Source organism: Aplysia californica, unplaced genomic scaffold (assembly GCF_000002075.1).
Source record: "Aplysia californica isolate F4 #8 unplaced genomic scaffold, AplCal3.0 scaffold00122, whole genome shotgun sequence".
Taxonomy (NCBI): domain Eukaryota; kingdom Metazoa; phylum Mollusca; class Gastropoda; order Aplysiida; family Aplysiidae; genus Aplysia; species Aplysia californica.
This window is the reverse complement of record NW_004797392.1, coordinates 1,242,989-1,269,793: the sequence shown is the minus strand read 5'-3', so window position 1 is coordinate 1,269,793 and position 26,805 is coordinate 1,242,989. Positions and strand designations below refer to the sequence as shown.

The 26,805-nt window shown below is 40.4% G+C and overlaps 1 protein-coding gene across 1 annotated transcript in view; it reads right to left on the bottom strand.

Moving 5' to 3' along the window:
* LOC101848284 (E3 ubiquitin-protein ligase HERC2) overlaps positions 1-26,805 on the bottom strand; it is a gene marked incomplete in the record, with an annotated part of 146,849 nt that overhangs the window by 49,009 nt on the left and 71,035 nt on the right. Inside the window, 26 exon segments of the mRNA XM_013081261.2 lie at positions 749-902; positions 1,538-1,727; positions 2,642-2,778; positions 3,954-4,130; positions 4,825-5,168; positions 5,610-5,805; positions 7,209-7,368; positions 8,616-8,710; positions 9,163-9,314; positions 10,509-10,659; positions 11,082-11,189; positions 11,709-11,800; positions 12,550-12,732; positions 13,358-13,543; positions 14,904-15,059; positions 15,746-16,014; positions 16,397-16,575; positions 17,598-17,737; positions 18,217-18,445; positions 19,094-19,294; positions 19,687-19,960; positions 20,599-20,770; positions 21,148-21,407; positions 22,475-22,626; positions 23,505-23,720; positions 25,838-25,996. Coding sequence (XP_012936715.1) covers positions 749-902; positions 1,538-1,727; positions 2,642-2,778; positions 3,954-4,130; positions 4,825-5,168; positions 5,610-5,805; positions 7,209-7,368; positions 8,616-8,710; positions 9,163-9,314; positions 10,509-10,659; positions 11,082-11,189; positions 11,709-11,800; positions 12,550-12,732; positions 13,358-13,543; positions 14,904-15,059; positions 15,746-16,014; positions 16,397-16,575; positions 17,598-17,737; positions 18,217-18,445; positions 19,094-19,294; positions 19,687-19,960; positions 20,599-20,770; positions 21,148-21,407; positions 22,475-22,626; positions 23,505-23,720; positions 25,838-25,996 — 4,732 coding nt within the window.

The window sequence follows — 26,805 nt, the reverse complement described above, 5'->3', positions numbered from 1 at the left end:
GTAGTCTAGCATGATACCAACTGAGCTAACAGAGCACCTAGGTAATAAATGAAGGAAATGACTTGACAAAGAGATCTATTTCAGGTAAAAATGGGTTTGTGGTCATATTGATTTGCTATTGATATTATTCAGCTCTTATTGCTACCATTGTTACAATCTGTTTGTAGTGGAGTATGGCCTTTTTCAGACAACACAAAGAAAAATAAGCAGGCCATACCAGAGCCCCAATAGTAGAGATAAGAGCAAGGGATAAATGTCCCACAACTGTTTGTAAAGAAGACCACGATTCAACCTGAGCAAAATACTCCTGACTCTTTCTACTGCTACTCCTGGCTCTGCCACACCCCTGATCTTAGGATGAGCAAGATAAAACAACTAGCCTTCTCGGACAAGAGGCGAAAAATCTTGGAGGTCCTGTGTGCCAGTCGAGCATGTTAAAGATCCCTTGGTGGTCCTAAAATCGATAAGAGTCTCCAGCTGCCACTTGTACAAAATTAAAAATTAATTCCTACCAAGACTGAAAATACTCTAGTCAGTATAAAAACATAGAGTACCTATGAAATCAGAATGTGGCTGCCTGAAGGCAATGGGCTCTGTGAAGACGGAAAAATGGTAACATACGTAAAAATCAGTTGCACAGCAGGTTGAATAACCAGCAGCTGAAAACCCCTGAGATCTAGAAGGAGAACAACAAGAAAAAGAAGAAAGAACTCAAGTAAACCGCCGCTCACCAAGTTACTCAACTCACCTGCCAGCCTGAGTATGCTCTGTGAAAGGGCCAGGACTCCAGAGTTAAGCAACAGACTGAGACTGTTGGAGAAGTGCTCCGCTACCAGCAGGCCCAGGGTGGCCAGGATGAAACGGGAGCACGGCAACGCTCCCAGGCTCAGCCGCTCCGTAAACTGAAATGGTTAAAAGAAATAGTAACTATTACATTTGCACAACTTTCCTTCCAGCAGTTGTCACAAATATAAACTAGAACATTCATAGTACAACTTTTCCTCTGGCAATCGTCACAAATAGTAACTATTGCATGCGCATAACTTTCCTTCAAGCAATGATCAGAAATTGAAATAGTAACTACAACATTCATATAACTTTTATTCTAGCAATTAAGAGGAAGAAATAGCAGGCCTGTTTCAGCTTTGTCTAAGTTTTCATAATCACGGAATGAAAAAGTAATCAATCTTGAATTTCACCGGACAAAAGAGTGCAGAGAAAGAAAAAAAAAGAGTGGCAAGAACAAGTAAAAAGAACATGCTACACAAGTCAAATGAGAGGAATGCTGCAGCCTGTGATTTCCTTAATATTATTTAAACAGCATACATGACATTTGGAACCTCTTTTCCTTTATGTAATAAAGTAATTTTGCCTACCCTAAGTGGCACACATAACGATAATTATGATCATATAACAATAAAAACAATTTTGTATCTTAACAAGGGCCTGTGAACGCAGAGAACAGCAATATAAAATGACCAGCCCGTGATCTCCTTAGTCTGATTTTAAAAAAGACATGTGACACTTTTGAACCTACCTTTGTGTTACACGGGTTGGGGGAGGCTGGGTTGATGCCTCGCAGTTTAAACATCATGTCGGCCTGTATGACGCAGTGGCGCAGCTCCTGGATGGCCCAGCGGTACAGCTCGGCAAAAGTCATCTCCAGCAGGATGCGATCACATGGCGGGATCAGTTTCACATCGTGCAGGCAGTGTGGTAAGGGCGAACTGAAATATAATATATATATTCCTCTCAAGAAAAGAATCACAAGAATTACTGTTCAGTCTTCCTATATGAGCTATATGAGAGACTAAATTTTTTTATTTATACCACAAGCCATGCAACGACAAAGAAGGAATAATGTTTGCTTCATTGGCTATGCATAAGAAAGATGTAATTTCAAACCAAAGTATTTCTCCATGAATGCCAAAAAGTTTTACAGAGCACTTTACTTTCAGCACAACTTGGTTTCATGTTGATTGTGACAGAAACATTTTTTTGTATTCAACTGAGGCAGAATAGGTCATATCCAAGAAGAAAACTGTCCCCCTGTAAGAGCTGACTTCTTGTTGCCACACATTTGATAATCTTTCTTCGCTTGTTCGTTTTGGTTTTGTTTGGTTTGTAGTATTAAAAAAATATCACTATATAACAATATTGCTAAGACAATTTATTTAATTCAAAGGCATAATTATTGATCAGCCAGCAAGGCTTGCATTGGACATAATGTCTTATCATCAAAGAAACTGCCATATCATCACACCACGTGTTGTGTATCTTTCTATCTCTTTCTCTACAAAAGGAGCCATCTGTCTTTGTCCATCATTGTAATCTATATCTACTCATATATTTATCCGATCGATCTATTTCTCTCTCTCTCTCTCTCAGTATTCATATATATATATATGGTTACTTTATAGTTTAAAAAATAAAAACAAAAGAAAAAAACCCAAAAAAAACAACAACAACCCTAAAACACAGGCCAATAAATCACTATGTTTTTCGGTTAAATGAATTTCTCTGCATTAAAATTATCCCTACCAAATAAAAGTCCTGACTTTGTCACGGTAGAAAATTTTTTTAAAGCAGCCTCTGGAACAAGCAAACTGAAGCCTTCACCACATGTAACAAGAGAACTCACTGGTGCTTTGTGCCCACAGAGAGTAGTCCCTGCCAGCCACAGAGTATGCTGTACTTGACTGAGGGGACCAGATGTTCCTTGTGGACCAGCGTCAGCATGTTCTGGATTCCTTGCAACCTCCGCTCGGCTCGTGCCACCTGGTGATGTTATCAAAAAAGTTTTGTTTTTTAGTTTTAGTAGAGGTTTTACGGCACTCGCAACGGCATAAGGTCATATGAGAGCCAGGAGATTACAGGTGTCACAAGAGAGTAGCAAACATAAAAAAGAAGAAGGGGAGATAAGGACGATGGATCTTTGATAGGAAAGAAGAAGCAAACCAAACCAGAGCACTCGCCAACCACTCACATCAAAAAAGTAAAATAAAGAACATCACACACCAAGCAAAGAATATTAGAAGACCGAGCCACTAGAAAAAAAAAGTCTGCAGAGGTGTACATCTTGCTGCAGAAGATTACTTTGTTTTAAAAAGAGTTTTACAGCACTTGTAACACAACAACGTCATATAAGTGCGAAAAATTAGATGTGTGACAGGATCATAACAACACAAAGAAAGAAGGACGAGAGAAAAGTTAAGTTTAGATTAGTTGCAGCAATGATAGTACATAACAAGATGGGCCACTCAGCCAAAAAAGTGTCCGCAGGAAGTATGCTCCTTGCTTCAGATGGCGCTGCAGTCTGTTTTGAAGCTCTCTTTCGTTTTTCCAGAAAAAGAATAGGAATAGCACCTCCTTGCGTGCGCAGATAGACTGCTGTTCATCAGCAGTTCGGGTACGTTCAGTGCGGAGTTTTAGTTTTTAAAAATTTTAATGACCTCTCGCCTTTCATTCTAAAGTCAAATTAAACAAAGAAAACCATCACCCTTTCCTCCGGAAGAGGTTTTTTGTCAGCGTAACCATTTTAAAAAAGCGTTCTTCCGAAATTTATCCCAAAACTTGCTAGTTTCACTTTGATTTTAAAAAACTCAAGTAGGGTAACTCTGTTCGCAAAGAGTGCGCTTTTGTGAAGAGGGCGCCACCGAATTTTGAGGACACTTTTTTAATTGGCTCAAAGAGAGAAGTGACCCATCTTGTTATGTACTATCATTGGTTGCAGTAAGCTTTTCATGGCACTTGCGACACAAGTAGGTTGAATATGTGCTGAATATTTTAGAGGCGTTACAAGATAGCAAAAAAAAACAACACAAAAAAGGAGAGATAAAGGACGATAGAAGTTTGATCGATAAGGAAGAAGGAGCAAACCACACCAGGGCACTCGCCAACCACCCACTGTTGAAGATTGAATGGGAACATCACAGACAAATAATCTCACTCACCTGATGGTGGAGAGATCTGCGGAGCTTCTCAATGTCCACAGGGTGTTCAAACAAGACAAACTCCACAATCTTGCTGACCAAGCTCAGCTCTGCCCGGGAGCCCGTCAGTCTTTGCCGCAGCCACCGCATCTTCTGGGAGTTGGTCACCACCTTGACTACCTCTTCCCATGGGTCGCTCTGGAAAAGGGGGAGAGAGGCAAATGGAGTCAGGTTGGATGAGCGCGAGTATGAGAATATGTGTGTGTGTGTGTGTGTGTGTATGTGTGTGTGTGTATGAGTGTAAAAGAGAGACCAAGGGAGGGAAGGAGAGAGGTACAAAGGGAGAGAAGGAGGGAGGAGGAAGAAGAGAACTGGCGAATAATTTTCCATATCATTTATAACACAAAAATGCAAATACAACTAAAAAGGAAGAGCACAACTTTTTTTTATGAGTAAGGGGAAAAAATGTCAAAGAGGGTTAAAGACCTCTTAGTCCGTTTCCTCTGATTGCACAGTTGACCTTTCACCTTTTTGTAACACAAAATGCTTCACCTTTGTACCTGTCATTCAGCGGAGATACAAGTTTAGAAACTATGCTTCTCAGACAAACATCACAAAATCCACGGTTCTTCTTTAACACCTTGCCCCCACGGTATGCCAATCGGTGATGGATAGAAGCTGCCCGTTTTCCCCATGGGACAAGAATCAGTGACAGCGCGATATAGCGTGTATCGCCTCTGTATCTTAGTTCGTGGGGATAAGTGTTGCACACTCTGCGCTGTGCGGGGGTGGAAAGTGTTAAACAAGCTATATTATACAAGTGGAAAAAGATTTCTTTACAAACAGGTTATTTCCTTTTTTTTTAAATTACAAAAACATCACATAAACATACTGTTCTGTCTTGCGACATGCTCTTTGTCTCCGCTGCATCCTCATTCTCCCCTTCCTCCTTTTCCTCAATCTTGATGTCGTCCAGATTCAGAGCCCCAGGGCTCTTCCCGCCACTTTGCTGTGTCTCGCCTTCAGAAGCAGTGCTGACAGCCTCCTCGCTGCCCTCCCCTTCATCCTCGCTGTTGTCTTCCTCCTCCTTCACCTGGGAGGTTTCTTCTTTGCCTTCATCATCCTTGGCGTCATCAACACCACCAGCAGCCTCACTCAGAAGGGATTCGTTGTCCTCATCATTTTCCTTGTCACCTCCACTGTCTTCATCATCTTCATCTTGAGTTGATGAAAGTCCTGCCATACAAAGAAAACGGAAAAGGAAAATCAGGTTTCCTGGAGTGTTCCATCATTCTACAAGCTAGTAGACCATGTTAGCATGATAGAAAAAGAAAACCCACATAAGTTCTGTGCCATACTTACATTTTGTTCTTGTTTAAAACAAAAGTTGAAAAATAACCCCAAGCAGAACATATGACATAAAGACTATGCTGCAGTAAGCCCTCTATGTGTGCATACAGACCAGGAAGCCTTTAACCACAGCCGCGCACAAATAACACGAACACGAACAACTCAAAATCATATATAACTTGTGCAAGCCATTCCCCGATGAATATCTTAAAATGTTTTTTCTTATTGACTGACCAGAGTTATGAATGTGTCTAACACATTTGGCAACGCTCTATGCATTTGAGTTATCCGTGCCCCATTGTATACAAAAACCCTAACGAAACTCACCCTTTGATCTCTTCTTGTCGTCGACGATGCGAGAAATGACTTCCCTCCATCGCGGCATTGATTTAAGTAGCTTGGACCGAGTGAACATATTCATTTGATCCCCAGAGGCTGGTCGCAACTCGTTGATTAAAAACAGACACCTCTCAATGACAGGGGCACACACCTCCTTGTAAGACCTGCCCTGGTCTTGATGAGCCTGAAACAGAAACAATTACAAGGTAAGAATATATCTAGTAGGTAAAGAATTCTTGCACAACACAACTGTAATACAACCCCACTGAGAAGAATAAATTTTTTTTTTGCAGCTAACAAAAAACAAATTACTGTCAAAGAAAATTCCTGGCCGGTAGGGTAAGTGTGTTTCAGTGTGCTCCCAACTGCATAAGGTCATATGAGCGCGCGGGAAACATTAAAAATTTTCAATTGGTAGGAAATTCTGAATTTTGCCAGCGTGGCGCCAGAAGCCTACTCTTATCGATTTTGGACCACCAAGGGATCTTTAACATGCACAACTTGCACATGAGACCTCCGAGAATTTTCTCCCTTGTCTGAGAAGGCTAGGTGTAGATCTTTCCTACCACAAGACTAGGGGTGTGGCTGAAAGAAACCAGCAAAAAAGATCCAAGGAGTACCAGGAGAAAGGCTGCAGAAAGAGTCAGAAGCCTTGAGGAGGGGGCAAGGAGGTGAAGGGATGGGAGCAGAATGTGGAGATGAAAGCAGACGACAGAACATTGCTATAGAGCAGGAAAGGATGTGAAAGGAGAACATTTTACAGTAAAAAAATTTCTGTCGCTATCCGGATTCGAACCCACGACCTATGGAATGAGAGGCAAACACCGTAACCTCTAGACCACGAGAACCCCCTCTCCAGGCTGGAACTATAACTTCAAACTCCAAGTACACAAGAAATAAAGTCAAACACTCTAAGACAAAGCTCCTATCTAAGATCATCAAATTAAAGATAGAACATTAATGATGATCATTTAGTTTTAGTAAGGTTTTACGGCGCTCAAAACTGCATAAGGACATATGAGCGCTAATTATGATGATCTTTGTAAAAGCATGATGGCATATTCATATATGTATCAGCAACATTGGTCACATCCGTTGTATAAAAAATTTGTTTTTATGATCAACCACAAAGTGCAATGCTCTTCATTAAGTGTTCAAGAAGCTTTGCCTCCAAAGAAAAAGATAACATGCTAAAACAGCTCTCAAATTACATTAGGCTTGTACAAAAAACTTTCCTCAGTTGGCCACCAATGCTGTCTATCTTATTCACCTTAATGGATATGTGTGAGCTTGTTAAAGGACATGTGTGCACTAAATAAGGGATAAGTGTATGCTTATTATTCTCCTTAATAAATATGTGTTTGCTTGTTATTCAACTTAATGAATATGTGTGTATTTATTAAAGGCTAAGTGTGCGCTTGTTAATAGATAAATGTATACTTTGTTACCCACCTTTAAGAGAGACAGCTCATTATTTTCCTTAATAAATATGTGTTTGCTTGTTATTCAACTCGATGAATTTGCGTGTGTTTATTAAAGGCTAAGTAAGTGCTTGCTAATAGATAAAAGTATACTTCTGTTACCCACCTTTATGAGAGACCGCTTGGTCTGGCAGATAACACGGCACAGTTCCGCCACGGCTTTGGGCATGGTCAGTTTGCCGGCGCCCTCCCCCTGGCCGTGCTCCACCAGGCCCAGCACCACATAGCCCAGGTCACAGTGCTTCAGCAGCACCGCCATCAACAGTCTGCCACAGAAAACAGGTCAACAAGATGCAGTTGGTAATGAATTTAATGTTCTTTAGTTTTTAGTTTTAGAAGAGGTTTTACAATGCTCACAACTGCATAAGGTCATATGAGCGCCGGAAGATTAGGTGTTACAAGAGAGTAACAAACATAAAAAAGAAGAAGGAGAGATAAAGACGATAGATGTTTGAAAGGAAAGAAGAAGCAAACCACACCAGACCACCGGCCAACCACCCACACTTCATGTTCTATATGGCAGTGACTTATAAATTAAGCCACTCATGCTGTGCTTCTAAATAGTAATGTAAGTTTTTAGTTTTCGTTAGAGTACTACAGCATTTGCTTGTTTGTTTGCGTAGGTGTTTTACGGCACTATCGACTCAGCTTTGGTCATGGAAGTGCCACCGGCATATACCACACAAATAGGTCTTGTAATGCCAAAGATTAGGTGTTAATAGAGAATAATATACAAAGAAAAGGAGGAGAGATAAGGAGGACAAATATTTGATAAAAAAGTAAGAGCAAACCACACCAGAGCACCGATTAACCAACTACATACACCTTGTTCAGTCAGGTACAGATTTTGTTACTGATAACACGGAAAGAGCACCCACCAATCTCCCACACAGGTAGGGATTTTGGGAGGAGGGAGTGGACATGACAGGAGTAACATTTTGCCATGGATAACACAAAGACAAAATAGTAACAGGGGAAAAAAGAAGGAGCAGACTGCATCATAAAACTTTATAGGAAAAAGAAAGTTCCATTTGTTTTGAGTTGCACAGCCAGGCATTAAAGGCAAATTTATAGAGACTAAAATATTATTTAAAAGGAAAAATATCTGCACACATCTGGAAACTAGTATGTAGATTTGTAGTGTCAGCCAAAGAGTGGAATTAGGTGAGCAAAGAAACATAAGAATTCGCAATTATGAGTAAAACAATCTTTGAGCATGTCCGTGTCTGAGAAGTTAAGAAAATCAACTAAGTTTTTAGCAACTTTTGGGAGACAGAACCTGCACATACTCCAACAACAGAGATGACTGGCCACATTAAAAAAGGTATAAGAAATACTGGGATGGGGGGACCCTTTGTTTTATTCAAACTTTTCAAAATTTCTGGAGTATGAGCAAATTAAAACTGATATCACATACAAAAAGCAGACACAATAGATTATCATTTTCAAACAAGAAACAAAAAATAAAAAATACTCCATACATTTGAAGCTCTATAATATTTCCTGAACTCACCTGCCAACTTCCTCAACAGGGTGATCCGATGGGAAATCAAAAGGGAACAAGAGGTGGTGCGTACGGCAGTACTTGTCTACCATACTCAAAAATGCCTGTAGGAAATACAGAAAAATACTAATGTAAAACAAAGTACAATACCGATCTTATTTTGAAATTCATATCAACTGTGCAAGCTAAATATCATAGTAAGTGGAGAAAATGAGAAGGCAATTGTTTTCTGAGTATTAAAAAATTTGTTGGACACAAAATAAAGACGAACTACATTTTTTCATTTCATTAAGTGAAATTCAGCAAAAGCTTAAACTCTTTTGGGACTATATTTACTTCCTGCATTCTAAACAAAGATATAGTTTTTTTTTAAAGCACAGCAAAATGACCCAGGGAAAAAACATTCAACAAACACATCATTAGATATTAAGAGTGCCATATCCCCCAAAACACAAGAAGACAAAAATCTGGATAAAAATGAATCAAAACGCAAGAGTGGGATTTTCAAATAAAAAGTCGACGCCTGAACACACGACAGCATAACACAAACAACAACCTTAACAGTGGGGTCCTGCACTCTCGACTCGGCCAAGGCGTGCAGAAAAGGTCTGGCAGTGTCCGTGCTTGCTTGCTCCGCCTGGAACCTCCTCTCCTTGTCTACAGCACTCTGGGTCACGTTGCAGTGCTCAGATGTGGGTGTGGCACCAGCTGTTTGCACCAAAACAATAATAATTGCATTTATATTGCACATATCCACACTCTACAACATGCCCCATGCACTTTACAACCATTATTACCCCCAGCAGACCCCAGAACAATCAGAGACATTCTCGGCTTCCCAGGAAGCATACAGTGCAAGCTGCACAGTGCACACATTTAAACACTTCCCAGGAAGCATACAATGCAAGTTGCACAGTGCACACGTTTAAACACTAACAAACTGACAAGACCTTTAGCTGTCTATAGCTAGGTACCCATTACCACCTGGGAAAAGTGAGGTAAATACAAGTAAAGTGCCTTTCCCAAGAACACAATGCCGGGTCCTTGATGGGATTTGAACCCACCGCCCATGGTTGTGAGTCTGAGAGCCTAACCACTAGAACACCGATGCCACAAAAGTTGACAATGTTATTCCAGGAAAAACAACACACGGGTCATCTAGGTCTAATAAGATTTCCTGAATTTGTTGGATTGCGTCGAAAACTCAATTGATTTTTAGAACAGACCTCAGCTGTCAGATGATTGAATATAACTACAACAAAGACAATATGGACAGACATAGCTTAAAAGAGTCTTTATCATTATATGATATTGGAAACAAACAAAAAACTACTGAAGCACTCTTTGTTGATCAATGTTAATATTTCTTTCTACTTACAGTCCAGGAAGCTCTAGAAATAATTCTAGGTCTACCTGACACCCTTGTGATCCGAAGAGCAACATGGAATAGGTCATGACCACTGGTACAACCCCTCAGCACCCACAAATGAACAGATAAAATTACTGGTTGAGTACCGGAAGAGATGAAAGAATGAAAAAAAAAAACCCCATTAGAATTTCATCAGTTTGTGAATGGTAAACAAAGCCATCATAAGTAGCGACAATGACATCTTCAGCAAGCCAACCCAAACTTTTAAAACTCTTTTCTTTTAGTAAAAAATTACGGCACTTGCAACACAAAAAGGTCAAATAAGTGCCTACGGTTACAGGTGTAACAAGAGAGTAACAAACACAAAAAAGAAACAGGAGAGATCAGGACAATAAATGTTTCATAGAAAGGAAGGAGCAAACCCAACCAGAACACCCGCCAAACCAGCCGCTTTTTTATACTCTTGTCAAATAAGAACAGATACATACAGAGCAACCAAGTTGTATCTCTTTGTAGCCCGCTGGATGACGTACCAGGAGTGTTGCAAGTGCTTGCACTTCGGCTCTCTCCCTTTTCTTCGTCAAAGCCAGCCTGATTCAGCAGTTGCAGCCCTCCGGAGAAGAACTCTGACTGCAGCCATTGTCTGCTCTCCAGCTCATCCGCTGACAAGCTAGTGCTGCGGACCTGGGCATGCACAACATACATGACATTAATGAGTGGGGACTAAAGAAGTTATTTTATAAAGAGACCGCAAATACATTTCAATTTTTTTAAAAATAATTTTCTTTTAACTCTTTATCTCCGAGGTGGGTGAACCCACAGCGCCTGGGCCCTTTTTGGTGCAAAATCTAAAAACGACAAAAACATCATTAAATGGGTCATTAAATCGAAACTAACAAACCTATTTTGATAGTTCTTCATCTTATGAACATACAAATCCCAGTAAGGCAAGCCATCAAACTTGCTAGACACAGGAAGCTCTTTCATCCCTCGAAGCCCAAGAAGTAGAAGAGGACGGATAAAGTAAAGTAAAGTAAGTAAGACAACAAAGTTGAGACAGAAGCTAATATTAGTCTAATGACAAGCTTATACAACAATGCTCAGACCTGCTGCGCAGCATTCAATCCCAAGAGCACCCCGAGTGTCCGTTCTGTGTCAATGAGGGGAGAGGACATGGAGCCGCTTCCTGGGGTCTGGACTGTGTCTTTCTCAGGCTGAAAAGACCAAAAACCAAAACAACAACACATTATTGCTCAAGAAAAACAAAACAACAGCTGAAAAAATAAAGGGTTTAAAAGGGAATTTCGATCTACCAAAAACCTTTCATCTACAAATCATAAACTTGAAATCAATGGCGAGTATTTATGTTCAACGCCTTTAATATATTATTATAAAACTTACAAGCACCTAAATGAAAAAGGATAGATAGCAGATAAAAAAAGAAGTCCCTAAGAAAGTACTCCTCAAGCTCTTCAGAAAAGCAATACTAGGAAGAAAGGAAATACCAGGAATACTAACATAGCAACAAATCATAATTAAAAACATGATGATAAATGAAAAATGTGGACTAGAAACATAAACTAAATAGTCTATGCAAAATGAAAAGCCTGACAAGTGTATGTTTTCTCCAATTCACCTTGAGATGTCAGTATAAAATTGTGATTCTGAAACTTGAAAAAATAAAATAAAATTCACACAAAAATGTAAACATGAGAAAGACTTTTGAAACTTACATCAATGTACTGTCCCACATAAAAACAACTCATCATCTCTCTGGCATCGTCTGAGTGATGTGCAGACTCAAATGCAAGTGATGCGTCGCGGCCTGAGCGGAAGACAATAGATGGCATACTTATTGACGCTGATTGTCTTTTTTTTTTTGGGGAGAGGGTTTTACGGCGCTCACAACTGCATAAGGTCATATGAGCGGCAAGGGGCGGGTGTCAACAGAGAAGTCTTTACAGGGAATCAGACTTCGACTGCTCATCTCTCTAGCTTCAACAGCACAAAGTCTGCTTCGACTATCAAGGCACTCCAGAAATAGCAGGTCACAAGAGTGTGACAAATATACAAAAGAAGTAGAGGAAAATGACAATAGCAAGGATTAGGAAAGAAAAAGCAGCAGTGCCCTGTTGAGAGTGACATGGTGAATCAATCCATTTACAATTCTACTGTGCATGAACGAGAAATGTCCCCCTTTGGAAGCTGATTGTCTATGTGCATGGCATATTGAAAAGCAATAAGGACGTTGCTGGTGTTTATGACTAAGAATATGAGCTTAGAAAAAAACCCTCATAAACATGGTAATTGTCATAATGTTGTTGGGGGGAAAAACGGGAATAAAGCAGAAACAATAAAAGTACAGTAAAGAGGCAGGAACTATCAGTTGTGTCATCCAACTATCAGCTAGTCTAGTATAAAAGTAGGGCACATAAGACCTGAGTTATTCTTCTTCCTGACCTAAAAATCTTCTACAAGTCATGTCACAGGATTAAGTGTTCAAAATCTTGCAAATTTCCTATTCTGGACATATTTTTTTTTTGCAGCAAGCAAAAACATGACCAAGATATGTACCTGCCCACTCCTGGAATGTGTCGGCGCCACAGGGTGCCTGGTCACGGAAGTCTTGAAGGTCGTACACTTTGCCGTGGATCACCACCCAGAGGCCACCGTCTTTGTTGTGGTTCTCCAGGTCAGCTTTGCGGATCATCTGACTGTCTTCACAACCACGCATGCTGTACTTCTCCAAACTGTAACCTGTGAGGGACACAATTTGAAGCAGCATTCCATTAAGGAGTTGTGCTTAGCACCTAATAGGAAGCAAGAAGGCATACAGATTATACAAAATCATTTAGCATAAATATATTACAAGTGATTCATTTTGAATATAAGTTTTACGGCATTATCAATATATTAAACATACAACAGACACACCTATGCCCAACATTGCTTTCTTTGAGCCAAACCTAATATCTTTTGCTCAAGGACACACCCTAGTGATAAATAAATTTGAAGCTTTTGCCACTTGACAAACTTACTTACTCTCTCCCAATACAATCAGGTACATAAGGTGGACAGAACTTGACCAACTTACTCTCTCACTATACCATCAGGTACTTAAGGCAGAGAGCACTTGACAAACTTACTCTCTCACTATACCGTCAGGTACATAAGGCGGAGAGCACTTGACAAACTTACTCTCTCACTATACCGTCAGGTACATAAGGCAGAGAGCACTTGACAAACTTACTCTCTCACTATACCATCAGGTACATAAGGTGGAGAGCACTTGACAAACTTACTTACTCTCTCACTTTACCGTCACGTACATAAGGTGGAAAGCACTTGTCAAACTAAAAGACAAGAAAAACTGATGACTCACTCCAGACCCCCGGCCAGGCCAAGTCCTCCGTGTCCTCTCTCTCTGCACCCGGTGCCAGGTGGTTGAAGTAGTCCAGTTCGTCCAGCACCTGGGACAACAGCTGGGCCGCCCTCGATGCTTGCATGACCTGGGGACATCGCAGCTGCAGCAGCACCAGACAGGTCACCATTTCTGGCAGCAAAATGCCTGAGGATGAGTAAAGAAAAAAAAATGCAGGAGACATTAAATAAAACCCTTTCTGTATTGTAAGAAGCTGGTATCTCATCAGAAAATGTTATGAAAACAAATCGCTACCTCAGAATTACAAAGTTCTATCTGACATTTCTGGCCGTTTTGAGTAACTGAGATCATGAGCTCAGAAACCAAAATGTTCTATCTTCTCTAACAAAATGGCAAGATTATTTGGAGTCGTTATCAAGATATTCAAAGAAATGCATTCGAAAAAGCTTGACATGTTCTCAAAAACTGGGTACTGAGCAGATAGAACTTTGTAATTCTGAGGTAGCCAAATGCAGTTGAACTTGTCCAAGATGCCCACCCATTCTGGACTTTTATTTTAAAAGAAAGTAAATCCAGTTTTCCAAAAAAAAATTGGAAGATCTATTCCACCTGAGTTTAAAACACGAAGCACATTTCTTCCTTAACCTGGCATCAATATCTTAATAAATAAGGTAGAGAAAGTGCTTTGAAAATATTCAAAGAGACTGACTGTTGAAAGGAAAAGAAGCGTTTCTTTGGCTCTCCTAAACATTTTACAAAACTAGATTATACGGTCTTTTAAAATAAAACTCCAGGACTGTCGAGCAGAAAAGTAGTCAACTTAGATAGGTGGTCGTCTTGGACAGTCTCGTTGTAATATAGAAGGAACACAATAGGAAAAAGTGCAAAGTAGAGGTTTGTACAAGTGAATGTCTTGGACTCGTGGTCATTAGAGCAGATTCGACAGCACTCTTTTGGTCGATTCCTCAATCAATCTTTCCAAGCAAGTACAGAAGAGTAGACCCTTTGTGAAAAAAAAATGGCTTGGTTAAAAAAGAAGAAAGAAGATGACAAGATCAGACTAAAGAAGACAATTAAAGTGAACTTCAATCTCATGTTTTGGTAACTTTTTGAGTCTTTACTGGGTTGGGTAGTTGGCCATCTGCCAACTGGCTCTTTTCTTAAGTCATCTCTTAAAATACACAGTACCATGACAGGTGCTATTCTTTGCACACACACCCCCCCTCCCCACCACCAGAAAGGAAGTGTGAACGATGTGATGCCCTTGTTAGTATGGACACAGAAAAGGTGAGACAGTGGATCATCACCTGTTCCACTAAGCAGCCCTAAATGACATCGGACCTATACACCAAGAGAGAGCCCCCCTCCCCCGAGACCTCACATTGACAACACACTCTATGGAACATTACCGCAACTGCAGCAAAACTGCACTTATCACTAAATGGCACTGGACAGAAGGGTGAGAGCTCAGCTGTTGCTGGACTGGTAACAACAATAACAGCAACAACAACAACAACAGAAAGGGAGGGAAGGCAAGAAAACTTACCAATAACATCCCTGTTCAGTATGGAGGTGACAGCAGCAAAACTGCGAGCACTCATCTCTCCAACACTGCTTGCTGTGGGCAGGATACTGGACACATGGCCCACCAACAGGCTGCAGTATTTGCGCAGCAGAGACGCAGCACCCAGCATCTCATAGCCTGGTTCAGATAAAGCAACAAAAACCAGTTAATTTCTATTTTAAAATGTTTTAGTAAGAGGTTTAAGGCACTTGCAACACAATTAGGTCACATTAAGTGCAGAAGATAAGAGGCATTACAAGAGAGTAACAAACACAAAAAAAAGGAGGAGAGATAAGGATGATTGGTGTTTGATCGGAAAGAAGGAGCAAACCCCACCAGAACACCCGCCAACCACCCATCATTTTATTTTTTTCATGTAAAAAAAAGTAACATTGTGTTTTCGTCAGCTTCTGCAACATAAATCAAAAGTAAAAGACAACATTGTTCAACAGCAAGGATTCATATGATGGGTCAACATTCTCTTCCTCTTTCTCTCACTGTCCAAGTCTTTTCTTTCTCTTCTCCCTCTCTGTTCCATATTTATTTCATCAAACAGATCATCATATGCATAATCAAAAGCAAGCAGACTAAGAAATATATATGTACATGAAAAACAAGTTAGAGCAAACAGAATCAAATACCATCAAAGGATATGCGTTATATAAATGTAATTATTATTATCATTATTATTGTTGCTCTCGTTGTTGTTGCTGTTGGTGTTCCTGACGTTATATTATCATTATTATTGTTGGTATTGTTATTATTATCATTATTATCATTATTATCATTATTATTATCATTATTAAAGTGAACAACCATATCACCTGTCTCTCCCTGAAAGACACTGCCGGGCAGTGAAGAAGTTTCTTTGTTCTTGCAAGGCTTGGACTCTCCCGACACAGAGTGAAGTGAATGGACGGAGTGGTGCTCGTCAGTTGACTTGTTGAGGAAAATGCGAGCGATGAGAAGCCTCTGGAACTGCAGCAGGAGGTCGAGGGACGGGGAGTTTTCCGGGGAGTCGCCATCGGGTGACCTCATGCCCCGACACTTGGCCTCCTCCTGGAGCTTGGACAAAGTGTGAGTTGACGAGTTCCTGAAAATAACGAAAACATAGAATATGTTTGAAGGCGGCTACTTGGCATCAGAGGTAAATATTTTCAAGAAGATGGCCGACAAATTTGGAGACTTCTAAAGCTTGAGGGTCCCCGGAAACTGCAAATTTTCGTATTTCTTTTTGCAGTGCCTTTGATCAATGTTTTTCCAGTAAAATCCACTCAGAAATGTGATATTAAATGGACATAAAAGATGTTCGGCGAAAACCCCAAAATTTGACAGAAATCAAAAACCAGAGGGAGAATGCCGATTTCTTGGATTTCATTATTTTTCAAGAGCATTGAAAATCTAGATGACCAACAGTAAACGTTCCAGAGGTAACAGGGCAAGCACACAGATCGTTCAAATCCTTCAGGACAAACCTAAAGAGTTGGTGTATAAGTTGTAGCAGAGGTATAGAGGTCTCTCCATCCTCAGTTTGCTCTCCCAGCTGGACATCCAGCAGGGGCGTCTCACTCTTCACAGCATTCGTTGCCTCTCCAATCTTGTCCTTTTCAGCATCTCCTCCCTCTTTCTTTGTCTTCATCTCACTCTCTTTCTCCTGCAAAAGCACGCAAAAAGGTAACATTTTAAAAGGAAAAAAAAGCTGTTGTCATTTCAAATTTGAAAGGGGGGGGGGGGGGGGGGGGGTGTTGTTGTATTTTTTAAAAAGCAGAAAAATTCTAAATCATTCTTTTCCTTCTCCAGCAACTGCTGGTGCCCAGTTAAAGGCTTAGTTTTAGCAGGAGTTTTACTGCACAAGCAATTAGGTCATATAAGTGCTGAAGATTAGACATGTTACAAGAGAGTAACAAACACAATAAAGGAGGAGAGATAAGGATAAAAGATGTTTGATAACAAAGGAGTAGCAAACCGCACCTGAACACCTGCTAACCTAAATTTTGAGACATTTCAATATGAAACTGAACCAGCCAGACACCTGCAATTCCAGGATAAGTCATTCTTGTAGGAAATTGTTTAGTGTAGCCGAAGTGCTAAAAGATTTCCAGGAATTTTTCTAATTTAGAATGTTGAATCAGATGAATATTACACAGAGACAGATTTTTAATCAGTTTCTGATGAAGGCCTAGAACTAGATTTGAGTGATGATGAAGGTTATAGATCTATGAATGAAACAAGAGTATCCTGAAAACAGGTAGATCTAGATGTAGATCCAGAACTAGCACTCAAAGTGGTGTAAAGGCTAAATTCCAGCAGATAAAGCATTTAATGGTTCTTTACGAGGGCCTAGAAACATGCCCCCACACACATGTCAGAGTCTTCTCTAGGTACCAGTTCCTTTATAATGAAAATGCCAAGGAGTCCTGGCTGTGGGAACATTTCTGGTAAGGGGCCCAGGGCCCAAAGGGTTAAGGGAGAAGGTCAAAATTAACGAAGAAAAGAAGCAGGTTACAAGGACACATAGAGACACAGACACACACAAACATTCATTATGCATTCCATACAACTACAATGACACCAGAACAAAACCCATCTCTAAAAGGCGCTGAATATTAATACAAATACTCACTCTGACCAAGAACACCGAATGATAGAAAAAATAAAGTCTTTGGGTGCATTTACCTTGGAATCATCCATGTCCTTGACCTCAGCTTTGATGGCCAAGTGCAAGGCTGTCTCCAGGCCCCCATCAGCCATGAGGGAGCTCACCAAGAGGTCCGTCATGAACCGCTGACCACTGGACATCACAGTCATATCACGGCCTGCGGGTATAATGTATCATCGCTTGTGAAATGTTGTTGAAATAAGGAGTTTTACATAGAGTATGTATTTCTCATTTTTAAAAAAGATGATCTATATCTTGATTCAAAGCCTTTTCTCATCAGTAAAATTGAATTATTTAAAAGCACTTCAAAAAAGATTAAATGTGATGTGGACTTCATGCTCATATATCTTGAAGATTTCAAAAAATGAGCATCGTCTTTTCCCCAATTCTACAAATAAAGAAAAGAAGAAATTGAAAAACAAATGCTTGTTTAATTCAGTCATATCAATACACAGTCCTTAAGAATGTAGAAGCAAATTTTCTTTAAAGAGTTAAAAATGAACCAAATTGACATCACACTTATTTCTTAAAAAGAATATTGGTGCAGTTTTTTACTTGGTATTCAGGACCAATTTCGACAGTAACATAATTCTTAGAACTGATATTAAGTATAAAACAAAATTTCTTGCAACTCACTCCCAGAAGAAAGCAATGACGACAAAGCCCTGGCTCTCTCCTCGGGTGTGGGCAGCAGGAGTGACCAGCCGCTGTGCAGAGTGGCCTGAGCTGCCCTCTGGATGGTGGCAATGACCCCGCTGTGTGAGGCCAGACTGACCACTCGCTGCTTAAGGCTCTCTGCCAAGGGACTGCCCTGACCTAGACCCACGGCCTCCACATCCTCAGACTGGCAGATGGTGGCATGGAGCTGTGGAATCATACAGTTTTTTAAATAGTTCTAGTAAGTGTTTTACGGCACTTGCAACACAATAAGGTCATATAAGTGCTGAAGATTAGAGGTGTTACAAGAGAGTAACAAACACAAAAAAGGAGGAGAGATAATGACGATAGATGTTTGATAGGAAAGACGAATCAAACCACACCAGAGCAACCTCCAACCACCCACAACATACAGTTTTAATTATGAAAATATAACATGATAAAAGTGTTATTTGGTTAGCAAATAATTCTTTCACAACATAATTGTGTAAATATCCTGAGAAAGAAGAATATTTCTCCCTGAAACAAAAAGATAATAAACAAATTACTTTAACTGTTACTAAAGTTTATGAGAAGAGCACCGTTGAGTTTAAACTTTTTCGCATCAATTTATATATGGGCTGACTATTCAGAGGAAGACAAACAAAAACCAGATGGCCAAGAAATAGGACCTTCCTTCATGCAGCACCATCTGGCCATCGGTGGGTTACGAGGTGCAGTAGAGCAAGATTGTCAAAGAGTAGAAAAAAAAAGCTTTTCGTGTATTTGGCTTGATTGCTCTGAGTTAGCCACAATCACGTCTTCACAAGAACAAACTCTTTTACAGCAAGGATTCTGTTAGGTTAGAAAAAAATACCTGGAGGTTGAGCAAGTTGAGGGCAACTACAGCGATACATTCTCTGTCCTGAGGTGGGGGCCAGTCGCTGCGTCCATCCATGCCTTCTGTGACCTCACGCAGCAATTCTTCCAGCTGTTCTAGGGTGCTGCGGCTAACCTCCACGATAAAGGGAATCCTTGAACCCACGCTCCACTGGTCGCTCGAGGACCAAAAGAAGCTCTGTGAGGTATAGTTTTGAGACTCAGTATATGCTGAAGTACATTAATATAATTAAGGTCACTTATCTTTTGAAAAAAAAGGTATGACGAAAAACAGAAACAAACAGATAGAGATTAACTTCCACCTATCCCAAATATAGCATAAAGTCTCTCACATTATCTAGTCCCCTAATGCTTGATCTTTTCGAAACATTGTTGTCTCCCACCTCACATCTTCATCCTCCAGAAATTGCTCCAAAAACATAACAACTCTAAAGACACACATTCTTCAAAATTCAGAAAATCAATAAGACCTAGAGAGCTATTAATATAATAAACAAGTAATTTTCATTCATTCAAAAACATAAGACCCATTGTTAGAACTGACAACTGACTGACACACAAAAGTCTAACCTGTGATGGCCCACACGAAGCCCCAACAATGTGCTTCCCATCCAGGCCCGGCACCAATATCGGTTCATTCACGTTGGCGTGAGTTTCGTCGCCCAGCTGTCCCTGGTCATTTTTGCCCCAGCAGTAGACCTCGCCCTCTTCCGTCACAGCCACACAGTGCATGGAACCTATGGCCAAGCTCCGTACTCGCCGACCCCCCAGACCCTCCATCTGTTTCGGATGTCTGATGTGCTCCTCACAGCCATGGCCCAGCCGGAAGTTATCTCCTTTGCCCCTGTACAAATTTAAGCAGAAAGGGGGTGTGTGAGTGAGCAGTTGACAGGTGTTCTGGTGCAGTTTTCTACTTCTTTCCTATCAAACATTTATTGTTCTTATCTACCCTCCTTCTTTTTTGTTTGTTACTCTCTTGTGGCACCTTTAATCTTCGGCACTTATATGACATTATTGTGATGCAGATGCATTAAAACTCTTACTTAAACAAAAAAATACGAAGGGGATGTGCTTGTAAGTGATCATCAGCCACCAGCACTGGCATAGTAAGGAGTAATTTGACAACAGTGGGATTTTACTGAAGAGGGCATTACTGGGGCCTGTTAATGCTCAATATTGCATACCAACATTTAATGTCTAGCCCTATAGACATACATGACAGATCAAAGAACATCACAGTAACTGCAAAAGTGCAATGATTTGTGTAAAGCATTAACAAAGAACAATTGCAGGAGCAATAGAAGAGCAGAAAGAGAGTAGAATCACCCTTGTATACATTAATAGTGTAAAGCAGCACTAGTCATGCATTAATTAGTAACTATTATCATGTTTATTTATATCATGCATGTGATTGTGGGTCTGTTTATAAGTACAAGCATATTATTATAAGTGTATGTGTACAAATTTCGTCATTTCTCTTACCATGTAAAGACATTTCCTGACTTGGTGAGAGCCAGACTGAACTGAGCACCACAGTACACTTTGACCACATCCTGACCCATCAGTTTCTCGATGACCTTGGGCGTCTTGCAACCATCACTACCACCACGACCTAGTTTGCCATAGTCACCATCTCCCCAGGAGTAGACAGCACCTGGAATATGCAGAAAGCACAAAATAAAGTCTCTTGAAATTGATTGTGTATCAATGGTAAACCATTTCAAGCATTAAATATACATCTTGTATTTCCAGTTCATGAAATGCATCCACTGCAAAATTCTGAGTTCTCAAAACAACAGTTGAATGGACATAATAAAGATGCACAGAAATGCATTAAGACAACCGATGGAGAAAATCTGTATTAAAAAAACTAGCATGGGGGTAATCAGGAGCTTACGTTTATGAATAGCAGTGTAAGTTGCTGAAATGAAAGCAAATCGTTGGGTCATCCAAGTTTTTCCATTAGAAACAAAATAGTAAATAGACAAGCACAGAAAACAAATCCCCCTTTCAGGAATCAAGGGAACATACCGGTATCAGTGACAGCCAGTGTCTGAGCATCTCCGCTGCCACAAGCCACATCGACGACACGATGACCTTTGAGGGCCGAGACAAGGCTTGGGTAGCACTGGTCCTCGCTAGAACCATGGCCGAGCCTGCCGTAGTTACCTCTACCCCAGGTGTAGAGCTCTCCGCTGGCAGAGACAGCCGCACAATAGGTGCTGCCTGCACAGATCTGAACGATGTGTTTGCCTGACAAGGCAGTGATCAGAGTGGGCTCGTCCCTTGAGCTGTCACCAGAGGAATGAAGTTCAAATTGTTAAAGTGATCTAAAGCAAAGCAACTCGTGGCTGCCACAAAAAAAAAGCTACATAAAATAGAAGAAAAACAAAGAGAGTAACAGCATTGCGATGCACTTCAATTGCACCATGCTGCACAATAACATTTACTGATGACATGCACGGAAAGAAGACAATGCTACAGAAATGACAAAGGACTCCACATCTGTTTAAATTTTTAAGACTTATTGGCAATAGTGTTCATTTGAATTAAAGAGAAGGGAAGTGTGTCAATGTAATACAGGATATTCAATGTGCAGTGAAAAAGCAGAAACGCTGACAAAAAACCCCAGAAAGATTGGACTTACCTGTGGTGTCCTTCAAAAAACTTACAAACTTGTTCACTTTAATTTTAGTAAGATTTATGGCACTTGCAAATCAATAAGGTTATTCATTTTAGTAAGGTTTTATGTCGCTCGCCACTGCATAAGGCCAAGGTCATATGAGCGTCAAGGGGAGGATGTCAACAGGCAAACTCTGCTCACCTCTCTAGCCCCAACAGCACAAAAGTCTGTTTCGACAATCAAGGCACCCCCAAAAGAGCAGTTCACAAGAGAGTGACAAACATACAATAATAAGTTATATAAGTGCCTAAGATTAGCAGTGTTACAAGAGAGTAACAAACACAAAAAAGGAGGAGAGATCAGGACGATAGATGTTTGATAAGAAAGAAGGAACAAACCACATCAGAGCACCCGCCAACCATCCATGAACTTGTTCACTTGTTGTTCTCAAATATTGCAAGTAAGCGTGACAACGGTCACACTTCCCAAGGTAAAGTAGAGGACAAAATGAAGCATAAAGAGCAAACCATAACTCACATCCTAAACAAAATGAATCATAAAGAGCAAACCATAACTCACATCCTAAACAAAATGAAGCATAAAGAGCAAACCATAACTCACATCCAAAACAAAATGAAGCAAAAATAGCAAACTATAACTCACATCCCAAACAAAATGAAGCATAAAGAGCAAACCACAGCCCGTACCCTCCACAAACTGCCACAAGTGACTCACATGTTGTCCCCATGGCCCAAGCGACCACCGTCTCCATTGCCCCAGGAGTAAACATCCCCCTCGCTGGTCAGGGCCAGGTAGTGTTTGCCGTCAGCATGAGCTGCCAGTCGGATGATCTCCTTGTCCCCAAAGCCGCTGATCAGTTGTGGTGACTGAGGAAATGATACATACAGTAAGTTTTGTTTGACTGCTGTTTGAGGAACGGAGTTATTACCGAGATCTATTCATCAAATTATCAGCTCGACAACCAACACATCTTGTTGAGAACAGATATTAACAATACACACTGCATTGAAAAGAAGAACAACATGAGAGCGATTATCAGCCACCAGCATTGACACAGTAAGAAAAGATTTTACAGTAGAGGGAATTTCTGGAGCCTAATTCTGCCCATTATCACGTACCAACATTTAAAACGTAGCCCTATAGATATGCACGACAGATTATGGAACACCACAGTAACTGCAAAGTGTGATGATTTGCGTAAAGCATTACTGAAAAACAATCTAACAGGCAGGAGCAATAGAAAGCAGATAGAGAGTGAAATCACCCCTGTGACCATCTGCATCAACATAACATCTTCAACCTACACTACTGCGTGAAAAAGTATCTATCCTGCAACAAAAATACTCATCAGCTAGCTTTATGATCACTTTTCAAGTGTCCAACATTTTTTTCTTCCAATCCCTCAAAGTGCAAGAGGTCCCACAACAAATTCTTTCCCCTCCTCCTGAAATGGAAAACACACTAGAAATCCTTACAAATTCAATAAACAAGAAATTTGAGATGTAATTTCCAGCTGAGACCTCTAAAAACCAAAATAAAATTTTGCTATTAGAGAACACCCTTGGGCAAGAATGGACATCTAAATCCCCACTGTATAAAGCTGGAGAAAAAAAGAAAAAAACAACAACCCAAAAAGCAACAACAACCCCAAAACCATCCAATGTATTAGGTTGTGGACAAAGGCCCAGGAGCTGCTCGATAAACAACAGCATAACAGATTTCTTTTTCCCACCATAGATTGTACCTGTGTGTCAGAGCTGTAGAACATTGTGTAGACTTTCCCCGTCCGTGTCAAGGTGAGAAGACAGCGCTCAGCACACACAATCTGCTGCACTCCGCCCAGGTCGGCAAACAGCAGCAGCACGTGCGGCCCGCTGGTGGGACTGGGTGTGCCCGAGGTGCTGGCCCACGACAGCCAGCCCATGCCGATGATATCTTGTGTGACTGACCGGCAGTTTGACTGAAATAACAGCAGTGAAAGCCGCTTTATTTAGTTTTGGTAACAGTTTTTCAGCACTTGCAATACAATTAGGTCATTAAAATGTTGATGATGAGAAGTGTTACTCGAGAGTAACATACGAGGGGAAAAAAGGAAAGATAATGATATTTTTCTGATTTTTTATAAATTCAGGCCGTCCAAAGTACACAATAGCAGCAAAGATCTCTCCAATTGACTTATGGGCTTCGTTCTCATTATCATTCATATATTCCATCCTGATAGTTCATAATTTTTCTACAGCACAATACAAAGATGAAATTATGTACTCAGACACAAAAAAACGTATTTAATGCATTTTTTACATACTAGTTGGCAGCTGAGCACAAAAGGATAAGTACAGGGTGATCCCAAAAAAACTTTACAACTTTTTTTCTGAATATCTCAAGCAAAAATTGTTCTAGAATGCTGTAATTTGGAACAGACATAATTCATTCAAAAGGAATTTGTTTGATATAAAATCCAAGAAGAAGAAATGTGTTTTGAAAACGGAAACGACTAAAAGAAAAAAGCCCCCAAAAACGCAAAGTTCACCAATGCTTAAAAATCTTGTAAAGGAAGTCGTGAAAAGATTAGTTGAGCTTTTTATTTATTTTCTCTTTGACATTAATTTTCCATCCCTGAGATATTTAAACAATATTTAATTTCTTTTACAGAGTTTTAAAAACCTAATGATTTCATTCTGAAATTCCTAGAAGCAATGCTCCACATTCCCTCCTTTGGACTCGACACATTTTTAACGCATCGCTCGAAATGTTCACTGGCGCCCTAACACAAGGACCTGCTAAACCATGAGTTTTTAAAGCCATATACACTGTACATGTTCACTAAGAAATGGCTTCTAGTGACAATAGAGTGGGGGTGCCCAATAGACAGCATTTTTTTAAGTTAACATATCCTGCAGGGTGAAAATGGGCTTTGCACTAAACCAAATGTCATCGGGGAAATGATCCCTCTTTGCAAGACAATCAAGGAATCCTGAACACATTGCTATGCTCTGATCCATGTCATCTCGGCCTAGCGAAGTTAACATATGCCATGAGAATGCAGACTGTTGGTGAGTAGGAAAGTCCTAGCTGCAGTTTATCCACTGACAGACGTATCATAGGACTCGGCTTCTGAAATCTGCACTCTGGTGACGTTTAAAGGGGTGCGCATGGCGGACCTGAAGTTGTCATTTTTTAAAGAACTTTTTTAGTTCTGATTCGCTATAGATCAAAACTGACGGAACTTCTCTACTCATGACGCCAAAGGTCTTGAGGGCACCAAAGCTCTCTGCTCTTTACTAAAGGTAGCCATGATCTCAGCAGGCAAACAAAATTTGGAAAAATAATATCTGCAGACTTCTGTTGCCTTGTTAGACTGATGTAGCTTGCAATATGGCGCGATTGTTGCAACTTTTAGTGGTAGGGCTAATGCGAACTGGTGCGTCAAACTATGAAAATGGCGACAAGGTTCAACATGGGTTGTTTTTTTAATGCGCTATATAGAGCAAAACCATTCAATGGACTTATCTTAAATACATATCAGACAAATTCCTTTTGGCTTTCAAATGTTATGCTCAAATCTGAAACGCAGAACTTCAGTATGGAGGAAGATATTTAGAAAACAAGTTGTAAAGTTTTTTTTGGATCACCCTGTACTTGGTTCCTGTACGTGTTTCAAATATTGAGGGATGAGTGAATGGGTGAGTGTGGACAGCACAGAAGAGGGGAAACACAAACAAGCAAGTAGACCTCACATCTTTTAACCCTTAAACCCCGGACTATTTTTAGCCCTCACTACCCTCTGGACCTGGTAATGCTAGAATCCTTGTCACTTCAGGCTCAGCCAATACTGATTGTGTCTGCAATTTTTTTACATAAAAAAAAAAAAATCTTTACTTCTTTTATCTGAATTTTAAAAGATAATGATTACAGTAAGATCAGATTACAGTAAAAGTATGTGACTGTTTGAGGTGGCCAATGCAATGCCCTAGTGGGAAAAATGTACGTGACTGGACTTGTGGGAGCAAGAACTCAAGAGGAAAAATATACACAATTGGGGCTGTAAGGGTCAAATCATCACAGTGTCACACCTACCTTGTGTGTGGAGCTGACAGGCAGGTACGGGCTGGCCAGTCTGTCCAGGTGAGCCATGATGACCACTGCACTCTGTCGCAGGTCCACCGCTGTATCCTCCTCATCTGGGTAGCTCAGGTGTTGCAGGAAACAGTCAGTGGGGCTCACAGGGACTTGGGACTAGACAAACAGCAATAGTACACTTAGTTTAAAGTTTTAGTAGAGGTTTTACAGCGCTCGCAACTGCATAAGGTCATATGAGCACCAGAAGATTAGAGGTGTAACAAGAGAGTAACAAACATGAAAAAGAAGAAGGGGGAGAAAAGGACGATAGATGTTTGATAGGAAAGAAGAAGCAACCACAACCAGAGCACCCGCCAACCACCCACAAAGTACACTTAAATTAATTTGGGTTTTTTTTAGTAAGAAAAGCACATCCACTCAATACTAGTTATTAAGTATAAAAGACAGGTAGAATCAACAGAGGGAAAGAAAAGAAGCCAGACCTACCTAAGGCAGCTTCCAATAACCCACAACTCTGAGTTTCAGGTTCTAAAACACTATCAGCACAGTCATTTATATTGTTCTACCCTATGCACGGTCAGCCCTGTTGAAACAATTTTCCAGGAACAGACAAGGATTAAACTTCCAATGATAAAAAAGCAGAAGAAGCAGTCCCCATCAAGGATTTCACAGACTCACTGCAACATTATTAGATTGTATAAAACTTTAAAGTACTTAAGAACCACACCAAGACCACAACATTTTTTTCTTAGCTTAAGTTTTATAGAACAGCACAAAGATTATCTCAAAGGTAGAGTCCCAAATCCCCGCTCAAAATGCCCTATTGAGAGAACAAAGATCCTGGAAGTGTGATAAAACATTTGGACTGCTTTGGACTTTGCTGATTTGAGCCCTGTTCTGATTCATATTCAAAATTTCAGCAGGTAGGCGAAGTTCATAATCACCACCACATTAGAACGCTTTAT